Source organism: Apostichopus japonicus, chromosome 22 (assembly GCF_037975245.1).
Source record: "Apostichopus japonicus isolate 1M-3 chromosome 22, ASM3797524v1, whole genome shotgun sequence".
NCBI lineage: Eukaryota > Metazoa > Echinodermata > Holothuroidea > Aspidochirotida > Stichopodidae > Apostichopus > Apostichopus japonicus.
The window spans coordinates 4,301,652-4,315,622 of NC_092582.1; the positions used below are offsets into that span (position 1 = coordinate 4,301,652).

The 13,971-nt window shown below is 38.5% G+C and overlaps 1 protein-coding gene across 1 annotated transcript; it reads right to left on the reverse strand.

Moving 5' to 3' along the window:
- Positions 1–1,582: 1,582 nt before the first annotated feature.
- LOC139964209 (spliceosome RNA helicase DDX39B) lies at positions 1,583–13,345 on the reverse strand. The gene is made up of 10 exons (XM_071965631.1): positions 13,255–13,345; positions 10,800–11,029; positions 10,191–10,318; positions 9,593–9,869; positions 8,786–8,904; positions 5,310–5,441; positions 4,878–4,987; positions 4,104–4,248; positions 3,247–3,394; positions 1,583–2,808 (listed from the first exon to the last, which is right to left on the reverse strand). The coding sequence occupies exons 2-10, from the start codon at positions 11,008–11,010 to the stop codon at positions 2,795–2,797; spliced, it is 1,284 nt and encodes a 427-aa protein (XP_071821732.1). The 5' UTR covers positions 11,011–11,029; positions 13,255–13,345; the 3' UTR covers positions 1,583–2,794.
- Positions 13,346–13,971: the final 626 nt, after the last annotated feature.

The following is a 13,971-nucleotide window of genomic DNA, read 5'->3' on the forward strand; positions in this document are numbered from 1 at the left end:
CTAGGGTCGCTGCTTGGCCCTTTCGTAAAATTACTGATATGAAATATCTATTATTATCTATATCCTTTCTATTTGACAGTGATCACAGTCGTAGTGTCGCTGCAAGGGGTCGGAAGCTCATCGGCCAGTTTGGGCTTCGTGCCCAGGTTCCGTCTTGGGAGACATTTCATTAAGTTGATTACAGACGTCAATAATCTACCCTGGAATAAACATGTTGGAATGTTTATAGTTTATATTGCATTACAACAGTATTATGTTCACGTGAAGCCACAAGCCCAAGCATTCAAAATAGGGGAAGCGGGAGAAGGGGGGGGGGGGGTCTTGCACCGCCAGAAATTGTTTTCCATCGGGTCCTAGCATGAAACGGTTGTCAGGAAAATCATGACATTTTGGGGGAACTTTGTCGCATATGGTTAATTGGTTGGTCAAAATATCCGAATTTATAGCTGGGATGAATATATTTATTTGGGAGATATGAATGAATATTGAAGGTGGTATGAAACCTAATTCAATACCTTGTTTCACATTTCATTTAACTTATCATGAATATTGGGGGAGGCGCAGCAAGCATCTAGACACACAAAAGAAGTGAGGGATGGGTCAAGGTTGTGATTGATTTATTTCCACATAATAATGAATACAATAGTGAATAATTAAATTACATGGAGGAGGACTGGTTGAATAAAGGACGAACGTTGGAAGAACGCCTTGACTGTTTATAATTCAAGTAAAAATGCTTGCGTGGCGTCCATCCAGCTAGAGTTACTTTTGAAAGTTGGCTGGGCCCGTTATGATCGAGCACCCCCCCCCCCCTCAATCCCGGCTGGTAATTACTGTTGTCAAATTTCGGTTCTAGTCATTGCAACCCTCCTACTGTTCGATTTGCAGTAACTGTTATCGTACACTTAGTTGCAGCATGAACTAATCAATCTAAAAATTCGTAAATGGGAAGTTTCTTCCTTACATTTGTCTTCACGACCAAAGACAGTGCATACGGGCTACTGATAACTGAATGTAGTTCATGGCCGGGCACTCAACTTTTGTAACTAGTTCAAATGATCAAGCAAAGCAGTGCCCCCCCCCCCCACCCCAGTTGGAGAATCGTGGGTTTGGGTCCATCTAGTCTTTTCTGAAAGTTGGCAGGGTGGACGGCTATTACCTCCACCCCCTTTTTCTATGCCAGACTGGTAACAAGCTGTATAATAATGTATGTTGGACTTGTTCCTGATTTTTAAATAAACTAGGACAGATAACTGACCTGTTGTGACAAATTTTCAGCTCTGCCAACCCTGCTAGTTATAGACCATCTAAGTGTTTAGTATACAGGATCGCTTTTGTCAAATCGTAGAATAAATTCAAAGCTTAACAACATGGTGGACACAAACATAACTCAAAGGTGAACAGATCTGTTTTCTCTCATGCACTTTATGCACAACCGAAGAGCTATTGATAACCAACACCATTAGTTGTATACATGGCTTTGTATCCCCCCACCGGCTGCCCCCTCCCATTATAGCCTTGTCGATCTACTCTTAAGCATTTTGACTGACACAACTTGAAAGACGAGAACACATGTGGATCATACACTTTAAAACATTTATTCAAATCCAACTAAGCTATAAAAACGTACAAACGTACAAGGGAATGCTACCAACAAAGGAAGAGCCATTACGCCCCTGCTACTAACTTGTGAAATGAAAGTAGGATAGAAAACAAACTGAATAAATTCAGAACATAAAATTCAGTCTAAAGAGTGAAAATGAAGACCCAAAACCTCTGTTCAAAAAAATTCTTCCCAAACCAGCATGATGAAACATTGTCATGTGGAATATTAATGTTTCATGGGCGGTACGACGAATGCGCCTAAATTGAATTATGTACAGTATGAAGGAAAGATACAACTAGGTATTACTAACAATACCAATAGCCAGCTTGTTTTTCTTACCTTCAATATATATAAAACAGTTAAGGATTGGTTCAATCATTTACATGCAGTGAGTTTGTGAAGTGAACATCTGATATATTTTCTTAAGCATTATTCCATCAAAATCAAGAAACCTCACATATTGAAAGCTTTAACACTTCACACAAAGAAAATACATTTCATTATGGCTGAGAATGAGGACTTCCAAAACATGAAAAATGTTGCTTTTGTTCCTTCCTGGCAAATTCAATGTTAACAGACCTTTGAATCATGACATTTAGTTAGAAGTATTCTTAATCTGCATAGAATAATTTCTCTGGTAACCGCATCACATGATGCTATGCAAAATATGTTGCAACATGCTATACAAGTGCAAGGATGTACGACATGTTTTTCTAGACATAAACCATAGTATTTGATAAAAGAAAATTCTTTGCCTTCACTTAACAGCTGGACAAATACATAATTGAACTATGACCCAAAAGTGATTATTTTATTTCCATTTACAGATGCCTAACAAAACACTGGAACCCATTTTGAAAGTGTACAACTCCAAACACAGAGATTTAACTCAGTCTAAATAATGAAGACACAAGGACTCCCTACAGACATGAAGGAGGTCTCTTTCCTTTAATTGTCATGGTGATTTCTTTCACAGGAAAAATGTGATCTTTGGCTAGATTTATTTTCCAGTTGATATGTACACTTGAAGATTAATTTCTGATTTACACAGCTTTCAACGGTGACCAATGCGAAAGGATTATCCAGATTTTCCACGTCTCTGGTGCCAGCGATTCTCACTTTTGCTTTGTTCCTACGAGAGACTTCGGCGTTCTTCCATATTTACAGTCAACGGTCATTTCCAATCGTTTAAACTTGTTCAACTGAATTTTCAAGAGAGAGAGAGAGGGGAAAGAAAAGAAAACCGTCAGGAAAAATGTTTATAGCTTATATTTGAAATGTGCTTAATGATTCTGCAATGTTAAGCATTTAGTTAGTGGGTAACACATGCCAATATATCTACACAATAATAGGCCAGATGCAAATTGACCTTCCTGAAAAATACCACCTAATGAGGCTTATCAACTCATAACAGTGCTGTTAAGTTTGAGAATTGTTTGAATTGCACATGATACACCAAAAATGACCTATTTTTCTGATAGAGAGTCGTTTAAACCACAAGGTTCCTCCAAACTAACATTTCATAAACTAAAGACTTTTCACACCTTGACCCTTGACTAAAACAATGACCTTGTCATTCCCAACGACCATATCCAAGGGTGGAATCTGGCCAGGATGACCTGGGCAGTTGGAGCACTTACTGTAAGAGGAGATGTCAATTTCTTCAGGGAGCTCTCCGATGTTGACGTCAAACCTGTCCTGTACTTCATTAAGGATCTTGGCATCTTCTTCATCTGCTACAAACGTAATTGCCAAACCTTTAGTGCCAAACCTGCCAGCTCTTGCAACCTTTAAATCAAAAGAAGGTGATATGATATAATACAACTGTAATATTGGGGGGGGGGTTGGTTGGGTTGGGGGGAAAAAAGGAAGGAGTGAGGGCATACAAAGAGCAAAAGTAAGATAGAGCATGGCAGCTGCACTATGCCCCAGAGTTTTTTTTTTTTTTTTTTGAAAGATTGTCCCAACGGGTTCTAACACTTCTGCAACAATGTTTTTAATAGGAAATGTGCAGCTTAAAAACAACAGAATCAAATATTATTATATCCAATTGGTTTTTACACATGGACAAGAAGTTGCCTTACAATGAAACCTTATTTATATCCACTGAGAACTGAAAGTAGATGTGTCACACCTGTGATGACTTCCCAAATTCTACAAATTAAGTTCTTGCAGAAACATCTCAGAAAGTGTGACCTATTGCAATCCCTTGTTAACATTCCATTAAATACCTCCGCTGTTTCACTTTGCAAGTATGTCAATACACTGTTAGTGACTCATAGGACATACCACCCCTGATGCAAATAAGGCCGAGTGTCAAACCTGGACCCGACTGGGGCCGCAGCATTCTGCATGGGATGTATCATTTTGTGCAGTACTAATCTACAGAGGTACATTATCTTGTTAGAAATGGATTCAGCCTTCCTGCAGAGTATTTTGCAGCTGCTGCAGCTTTTCTTCATTGACTCGGTGCATTAATTTAACAGACAAGACTTACCCTGTGGAGGTAAGTATCAGAACTCTCTGGCATGTCATAGTTGAAAACGATGTTGACTCGTTCAATATCCATTCCGCGCCCAAACAGATTGGTAGCTACCAGGATACGCTTCTGGAAGTTCTTGAACTGTGTGTACTTGGCCAATCTGCGATATGATGAAAGGCAGTAACGTATATAACAGTTAGTAAACGATGCAGATGCCTGCCACTTAGTATGTGCTTGTAAACTTGTTTAATATATACATCATTAGTTGTAACATTTAATTTTATATTTTCATTACTTCTGATTTCTGTGCTAACAAAGCTAAACCTTAACCTAAGCCCATATGAATTTTAGTTGTATTTCACATCCCTGGAAACTTTGATGGTCACTAATAAACTTTGATGGTCACTAATAAAACAAAATCTATCATTTCTTTCACTAAATTACCTTCAGATTTCTAAAGGATGGCAGATAAGACAACTAATCCTCTGACGACCTACTATGAACAACTTGCAATTATGATAACCGTTCATTAATGAATGCCATATGTTGTGGGTTATGTGAACAAAAAATACAATAAAATAAAATAAAAATAAGTTTCCATTTGGGATATCCTTTCAATTCCATATCCCCTATGAATGGCAAGCAGTAGATAAAACACTTGAGATGATGCAAACCTCTACTGAGTGATAAATATAATTGTTTGTTAATATCACTGGTGTGTGTGTGTGCAGGCAATTAAGTACATTTCATCAGAGATATGACCAGATGATAATAATGTTTTTATCTCACCTCTCTTCCTGTTTCATACCCCTGTGGATTGCGATGGCTGGAAAGTTCTGCTCAATCATCAAACCTGCCAGAGCTGTGCATCTCACCACACTCTTCACAAACACCACAACCTAAATGCAAGCGAGAGCAAAAACAAATTAAAACACATTTCAAAAGAAAACAGGTAATGAAAAACAATTATTGTGGGCCAGGTTTCAAAGACAATGTTTATAATAGAAGATGACATATTCTGAAGGAACTAGGATTAGAATTGCATCTCTAGTTCACAGCAAGCTTCATCAGATTATCATTCAAAATAAAGAGCAATTTATCAGCTACTACAACACCAACATAGCCTTTTCCTTCCCCAAGATTGCCCAGATCGCCACCAGAATTCCTGTTCGGGAAAGCTGAGGAGTCCATGATTCGAAACTGGAGAAAAATATTCCCTACCTGGTTAAATTCAAGCACATCCAAAAGATCAAACAACTTCCTGTTCTTCTCGTTGTCCTTCAGTTTCACATAATACTGCTGCAGGCCGTGTAGGGTCAATTTGGTCTCGTCATCAACGTAGACTTCCATCGGCTGATACAAGAGAGAAGGCGTTTAAAGAAACCCAAACGTGACCATATCCAAACACCTTGGATGCAGACACATTTCACACTTTTCAAACAGTCAGTACGGATAAGAAAGTATCAACTAGGCATCACATAGCTTATAACCTAAAGTCTAATGGAATGAAGCACATTCATGATGCTATGCGTATGTTCTTTGACAAGCTCATTCCTCAACCTTCCACAATTTCAACAAAATAAACTTGCTTCTATGTTCCTGGATCTCATGGCCCAAATGATTTAGATATAACAAACTTTAGATGGTAACTCTTCATTTTGACCTATGATTATTTTGGATAGGATAAAACGTTATTAGTATAGCTTATCATCAAACCTAGGATACTCCCTCTTACATTGGGAATTTTGAAGTAGTCTTAAAATTCTTATTTTGGGCCATAGGCTATTGGTCAGAAAAGCCGAGCATACTTTCAAGATTCAACGGTGTTTCAAGTAAATACGAAGAGTCAAGGAGGGTCCTGATGAAGAATCTCTCCCCCCCACCAAAAGTTTGTTGTATTCATTGAAGACCTCTCTGTGTCCCTTGCCTCTCAAACGATTGCTTGCCAGCATGACATCATTCAGTCATTGTTGATGCTATTTTGATGGGATATCTGATTTTCCAGCAATTTTTGCAATTATTTTACTTTTTTCACAGATATGGAGCCAAATGATGGTTTCAATATATATTAAAACATGAGTTACTGCTTGGTCAAAAAAAGAGGAGAAAATTCATCAAAACTAATAAAGAAAACTCAGGGCTGAGTTTGAAATAGTTGTCTGATGTTGAAAACATCAAATATTCTGTTAGAAAACCCAAACTACCCATTGACATTGCCAACATTTTTTTCTGATAATGAAAGCACTCCAGCAAACATATGAATTGTCTGATTTTGACCTTTTTGGAAAACGTGAGTAAATATCCAACATGACATGTTGAGCATTTCACGCACACCCAAAAAAAAAAAAAAAAAAATAACAATCAGCCCTGGGTAAAAAAGAGAACAGATTAGTTGTCAAATACTTTGGTCTCCGTAGTTGATCATCAACCACTCCACAGTATGAAACAGTCAAGATGACTTTAAGAGGTTAGAGTCGTCTAGTCTGCCGGTAGAAGCACCAATGTCCTTCTTCTGCAATGCTTGTTTAGTGAGTGAGGAAGACTGGGCTCACGGTCGATCGAAACTTCTCATCACTGCTGTGATGTGGGTGGACTGGTGGTAGGCAGAGACGGTGTTGTAGTTGAGGGCAGGATGAAGAGGCTGTTTTGAGTTCCAGGCACAACCGGCATGGGCACAAGAGGTGTTTATGAAAGCTTCAGGCACTGTCCAAACCAGCAACTGGTTGTTTGATGCATGAATTGTGGCGGTTGATGTTTTCTATGGTGTATGTTTGAAAGCGTGTGAGACAATTCTTAAACTTTATGAAGGCTATTTGTACTTTTGATGAGTTGTTTTGTACCATTCATCATTATAACTGACAGAGGAGAATTCTTGAATGATCACAGAAGTCAAAATACTGATTTATTCTATACTGTGGTCTGTATCGTGGGTTCAGACATTAGTTGAGCAAATGTAAGGCATATGCTACCAAGCCAGTGGAATAACCCACTAAGCACGATGTGCTATATAGCCTATACAGCCAAAAAAGAAAAAAATGTTCCTTTTTTTGCTGGTGCTTCTGCATGTAATCTCTGTGGGATGTCTACATCTGTATGAATGTATGTTATTTTCTGATAGCAAGCTTTATCATTGGCTCCTTCATGGATCTGTCATCATCCTGATCCATCCCTTCTTCAATCTCTTGAAGGTCCCACTTCTTCTCCATCTCATGTCATGACATGGCAGGTCTAAGCTCTAGGCTAAGACAGGGCTAACACCAAACATATCTCTTTTAACTTCAGATTACCAACTTTTGCTATACTGTAAAGGTCAGTAAAGCAAACCATCTACCATAAACAGAGTTAGACATCCACTATTAAATAATATCCTGACACGAAGAATTAATGGAAGGTCCAAAGAAGGAAGTGAAAACATACGTCTGAGCTCTCAAACATAGACTGACAATAATGATCCTTTGCACCAAGGAAACTCCTAGAATAAAACTACAACACAAACTTGATCTATTGTGCCACTGCTCTACTGCAAAGATCAGCAGAACTGCAAAATATTGGTCAAAGAACTATGAAAAGAAAACTTGCGACAAACTGAAAACCTGACACCATCACCACTTCACTGCATAGTATTACTCCATCAGTACTCTACTGTAAAGGCCAGTAGAGTGGATTCCACAGATCTTCTTACAAAATCAAAACGTAAGGCATCTACTAAAGTCAACTGACCAAAGCTATCTTCCTCTCCAAAGCAATCCATATGGTAGCACTCCCTTCTGATACTAAATTCTAACATGGCGAAGAAACTAACAGGAAAGAACCTTAACCGATGTGGAAAGAAGTCGACCACCTCAAGAACCAAAGCCCAGAATGAGCTCCATCAAATCTGTGACACATGAATAGCTAGAATAACCATTCTACTGTAAAGGTCAGTAGAACACCAATGACAGCTCCAACATGAGCAAAATGACTAAACTAAACTGAGAGATGACACCATGGCATCTAACAAAGATGAACAGCTAATTTTCCTCAAAAGTCTCAGCACCACTATTTTTTCTGAAATAACAAGCAGATCACTGTAAAATCTGAAGATGGTAAAACACAACTAATACATCACCGACTTGACCACAGCTACATTCATACTACCCTAAGACACATGACTGTAGGCTATTCAGATCAAAGAAAGGAAAGACCCATTCCTGAAGGAAACAAGACACCAATCTAATCAGTAAAATCTATCAAGACTATCACACAACATCAGCTGAAGCCAGACTCTACTGTAAAGGCCAGTAGAGCACAGAGCGACCTAGTTTAAGCAGTGAAAGGTGCATGTTCTGACTAAAAATGGACTGACATATTCTATCATTACAACTGCTTGTCAGCCCCTGTCTAACCTATGAGCCCTGACACTGCCATGTCAATCCACATTGTAGCCTCCATTCCCTTGATGTCATCATTACATCAACTCCTCTGTGAGATTGCAGGGAATCCTCAGTTTCATCTGCCTGCCTCATCGAGTCAACAAGCTGCAGGCCCTGTAGTCTCCACAATCTCCTACCTAGATTGCTGCATAATATGGGTCTTCCGAGTGGATGCACGCACCAAGATGGGAACAACGGTTCACAAATCTCGGATGGTTAGTAGCGTCAACCCACGGAAGCCAACGGTAAAGAAAAAGAGAGAAAAGAAGATGACTGGTCATTTACATCTTGCATGAATTTCTTGCAGACTGGTCGAATCTCCTTGCTGAGTGTGGCACTGAACATCATCACTTGCTTCTCGTGTGGAGTCATTCGGAAGATTTCCTGCACATCCCGCCTCATGTCTATGGAGACAAGGCAAAAGGAAAATCACACATAATAGTACTGTGAACAGAAAGAAACTTTAGGGAAAGCCTCATGTGAAGTAGCATTGTCTTGGTTGGTTATGAATCTTAACAGGGGGGGAGGGGGATATTGTTCCCAATTTCCAATGACAACTACACATGATTAACAAGAAATGTGTGTGTGTGTGTCTGTTTGTGTGCTGAAGAACAGAATAAAACATGCGCTGAAGAACAGAGTAAAAACAAATTGATTTACATAATATTATTATGTAGCCAACAGTTTCTACAGTTGCATACTATTACACTTGATTGATATTTTCTAGTCTCATACCTACTTGTAATATTGCACAAAGTAGAACTGTAACAGGGACTCATGTCTACAGTGTTCAAATTTTGTGCAAGGGTTTTGAAAGCTACGAACTTTACCTCTTATTACATGCAATGGTTCCTGTACACAAAATTGTTATATACATCTTTGCATCATAGCATTAAACCATGTGATACCAGATAAGTTATCCACCTTGTAATTAGAGACATAGCTCATCCGATTGTACTAGTATCACTAATGATATTTCACTAGAAAAACATAAGAAGCAAATACATAATTAGCAAACAGAACAAAAAAAAAACATAATTTACCAGATGGGCAAATAAACAGACAGAGAATAAAACAAAATCAGTTGCTTACCAAGCTGATCAAGCATTTTGTCGCATTCATCCAGGACGAAATGTTTGATATGCTTCAGATTCAGGATCTTCTGTCTGCCGAGGGCTAGCAATCTACCGGGTGTGGCCACCACAATGTGAGGACAATTAGTTTTGATGGTCTCTTCATCTTTCTTGATGTTGAGACCGCCAAAGAACACACCCACTTTGATGTTATTTAAGTACTTGCTGAAACGTTCATACTCCTTGGCAATCTGAAAGGCCAACTCTCGAGTGTGACACATGACCAGGACGGAGACCTGGAAGGAAACGACAGCACATGAGAAATTACAGCTGATGACAAAACTTCACCGATGACGGGCAGAAACAGGTGCTCGTAGATGGAGATTTTAGTAGTACCTGGCACAACTTTGCAATGTCAGCAGAGAGCCAACATTTATGCAAATAATGTGTTTTTTTCTGCCCATTTCTCACAAGATATTACTGTTTCAGGAAGACCTACAGAGCTGGATTATGGCTCACTTATATTTGTGACTGTTACATCCAGGCAGCATTCCACTACATACCCAGCATTTACTGGTCTATACGGCCAGGAATGTACCTCAAAACAGATAACTCACCTGACCATCAACTGGTTCTAACTGTTGTAAAGTAGCCAGGACAAACACTGCTGTTTTACCCATACCACTCTTTGCTTGGCAGAGTACATCCATACCCAGAATGGCCTGTGGGATACACTCATGCTGAACTGCAATGGAAATAAGAGAAGAATTAACTGCAGAAATGAAGGCAAAAGAGAAAACTGAGGGCATAATAGAGTACACAGAAGGCAAGATGACACTTGCAGCAGAGAGTGTACAAATTCCAAAATTCTTCAAAGCATACATACCCTGACAGTCTTTCCGATTAACAGAAACAAACAAGTCTTGATAAATGACCATGTAAAACACCATGTGCAAAATGAAATGTTTGTTTGTTAAGTTAAAGCTCTGTACTGACTTAACTTTCCAACAACACAAAAGTTTAAATAAAATGTTTATGCAGTAATACTTAGTAAATAGAGCAAATTTTGCACTGATCTTAGAGTAGTTTGGAACTACAATCACATCAAAATGCAGCTTATTAGTTAGACTAGTGAGGTTTCTACATTCTGAATTAATAAAAGCAAAAAAAGCCTTTGAGCAATCAGTAGGAAGACATGGATACAGGAATAAGGGATATGTAGCTACCCTCTGAAGGATGTTCAAAACCGCAGTCGACAATGGCTCGAAGCAACTCAGGCTTTAGTAGGAAATCTCTGAAACCAGAACTGTGAATGGAGACATAAGTTCCTTTGACTTCCTTCTTCTGTTGCTGGGGTGCATCACCACCTGCCTCTTGAGTTTCAGTTCCCTCTTCAAGCTCCTCATAATCTAAAAGCTCTTGTTCGTTATCTGCCATTTTGTTCTAGATTTGATTTCTGAGAAAGAGGAAATATACTAATGGTAAATTTAAGGTATTATTTGACATATTATTCCTTATTAGCAACAATTTTCAGTCTGATGGTATTAGTGCTGTGCCGTTTACACGTGTAAACGAACGAAACATCGTTTAAACGTTTAATAAAACCTTACGAACGTTTAAACGAAACTATGATATCAACTGAAAATGAAATTATTGGCAAAAATCGCGTATCCATTCCCGTGTTTATTTTGTCTACTAAGCGAAATAACAACACAACTTACGATCAGTCGAATCATAAACCGCGAACGTAATCCTACTTTTGTCCCCCCCCCGATGTATCCGGCGATATGAATGGCTTAAACTTGAACGCTGTTATCCTTTTGTGAAAACTTCTTGATTCGCAGCACAAGTGTACTTTATATCGAGCCGACAGCGGCGGCGGAGATAATCCAGTCAATGCATGTTCGATCGAAATGATTACAATCCCTGTCCATCACGTTGAACTCTCCGACCAGACAATACCGGGTCGAATACTCGACTTGGTAATAGTTGTTCAAATACATGATCAAAGGAAATGTATCGATTGGAGATCGTAAAAAAAAACTCTGAAAATCAGTAGAGAAATTACCAATTGTGTACGAAAAGTAAGTTGGTACACCTTTCAAATTTTACGAAAGATCCAGCAAAACACTTTCGAAAAATTCACGCGAAACTGGCAAATCTTGCTAAATGCAACTAATGTCATGTATACAAGGCTCTACTACACCCATTTATGAATAAACCGTAAGACCACATCTGGTGTTAAGCGGGGGGGAAAAGAAAGTATTTTCTAGAATTTCCAAAAATACGGAAAAAATAATGTCCTACCATGGTTAAGTGTATAGCAAATAGCCTAACCAACTCGTCTGTTACGGATCTCACGTAACTACAAAAACACAACCAATTGTATTTTGCGAACTTGACGTTTTCTACAAGAACATGGAAATAATGTTAAGCATTAGTTAATCATGCCGTGTGGCCTAAAACATATTTTATTACAAGGTTTACTTTCATAAAGATGACCATAGCTTGATATCTTGTGCTCCGTGTATTAACTGTGCCTCGTGTATCATGGGGAATACGCCATGAAACGTTTCTTGGAAACGTGCCAAAAATGTTAACAAGCAGGTGTTAGACAGGGGATGAGCGCGCAGTTTGTACCTGGGAAAATTCTGAGCACATATTCAGTATCCTACCGTAGTATTTAAGTTAGTTTAAGCTGTACTGCAGTTGTAAACTGATGAACGTTTAGTGCACGCTATTCATTGTAAGGCATTCTAGAAACGGGGCTTTGCTGAACGTTTTTTGTTTCATAATATCGGAGGTTCTGTAAGTTAAACTTTTTAGATTGTAAAACAGATTAAATCTCTTTTCATTTTATAACATAATACAGCTACTCTAACTTGTCATTTAAAATTTTTCATCAGCTTCGTGACAATTTAAATTCAAAAAGTTGTCAGTATTTTGCATCCTCAACTGCGATTTTTTTTATCGCCAGACACGCAAAAAATTCCTTTTCCTTTTCCGGGGTCTTCGCCCCACCAGGGCCCTAGGGCGGTCCCCTGGACCCCACGCCTTTATGCTCGGCGTTTTGTCGCGATTTTCGCGAACCTTTAAATGTTTAAACGAACGAAAAATCGGCCGTTTAAACGTTTAGGTCTTTAAACGAAAACTCGCAGCCCTAGATGGTATCATAGGCTAATTGAAAAAAAAATGACCTAAAATTTTAAAAAGGCATAGAGCCTAGGCCTTGCTAGGCTAACTTTAACTTCAGCGAATATTCCTATGTAGTATAACCCAATGCTATAAGTTAGATTTTTCTTGAGATTGAACCTCCACTGGTCTCCCTTTGTGCTCAGGTATAACAATACCTTTATTTAGACCACGCTACGTTCCGCCACGTTAGACCAACATAAATTTCACACCTTCGTTTGCCGGTGGCCAAGCAAAATACAAACACTGCAGACCGTAGCTTTGTTTCTCATCGGTCTCGGCGTTAGAGTACATAAATATGTTAGTACACTTAGCCTAGCCACAAATTTATCATGTAATTTTAGGAGCATTTCTTTTAAACGTTAAGACGCAATGTACGAAAATACTTAAACTATTTAAAATAAAATCATTGCATTTCGACGACGCAGTTAAACTGATATAAAATCGTCAAGCAAAATTCGCGATTCTTGAAGATTTCAAAGTACTCACCGATGCCAACGACACAGATTTATTTCAACGTAGCGCGTATGCACGTAGTAGTAGCTTGTGAAAAGTGGCCAAACATGAGCAGCGGAATAAGCTATGATTTGGAAGTATATACACATAAGAAATATAATAAGTTTTGGACTTTTTAAATAATTACTTTACATATAATAATAAATAACGTACTCTTAAATAAAAAAATTTAAATAATACTTGTTGAAACATGTTTTTTAACATTATTAAAACTAGTTATTCGAAACAAAATAGTCACCCGATTACAATACTGGCTATAAGTCACATGAGAGCACCTGATCAAGAGGCCGAAACGGCGCAGATCAGAGGGTACAACACATAATACAGTATAGGCTCAATGTCGGGAAATGACAAACATCACAACCAATGATTACTTGGCACTTCTCCGTCTATGACTGGTATCCTGACTATAATTGGGTTTAAACATTTGTGCCTTTCAATCCTTTTCTACACTTTGAATATATTTGCAAAGGTAGTCGCCAGTGAATGATTTAACTCTTCACATCAAGGTCTTTGATCCATCTTGAAGTTTCAAGACGTTGCCTCAGGATTTGTTGCTAACATAACGTGTACTGTTTTAAATCATTGGAAACTTTTAATGCTTGAAGTATGGCAAATGGACCAAATGATAAACCAACCCAAAACCAGACGAAGAGTGGGCCATCAGGGAATGATATGAATGATGAAGAT

Coding starts and splice junctions, on each gene's coding strand:
- LOC139964209 (XM_071965631.1), bottom strand. CDS start 11,010: ATGGCAGATAACGAACAAGAGCTTTTAGATTATGAGGAGCTTGAAGAG. Junction 4,988..5,309: donor ATGTGCTTGAATTTAACCAG/GTAGGGAATATT, acceptor GCTTGCATTTAG/GTTGTGGTGTTTGTGAAGAG. Junction 4,249..4,877: donor GGTATGAAACAGGAAGAGAG/GTGAGATAAAAA, acceptor ATCATATCGCAG/ATTGGCCAAGTACACACAGT.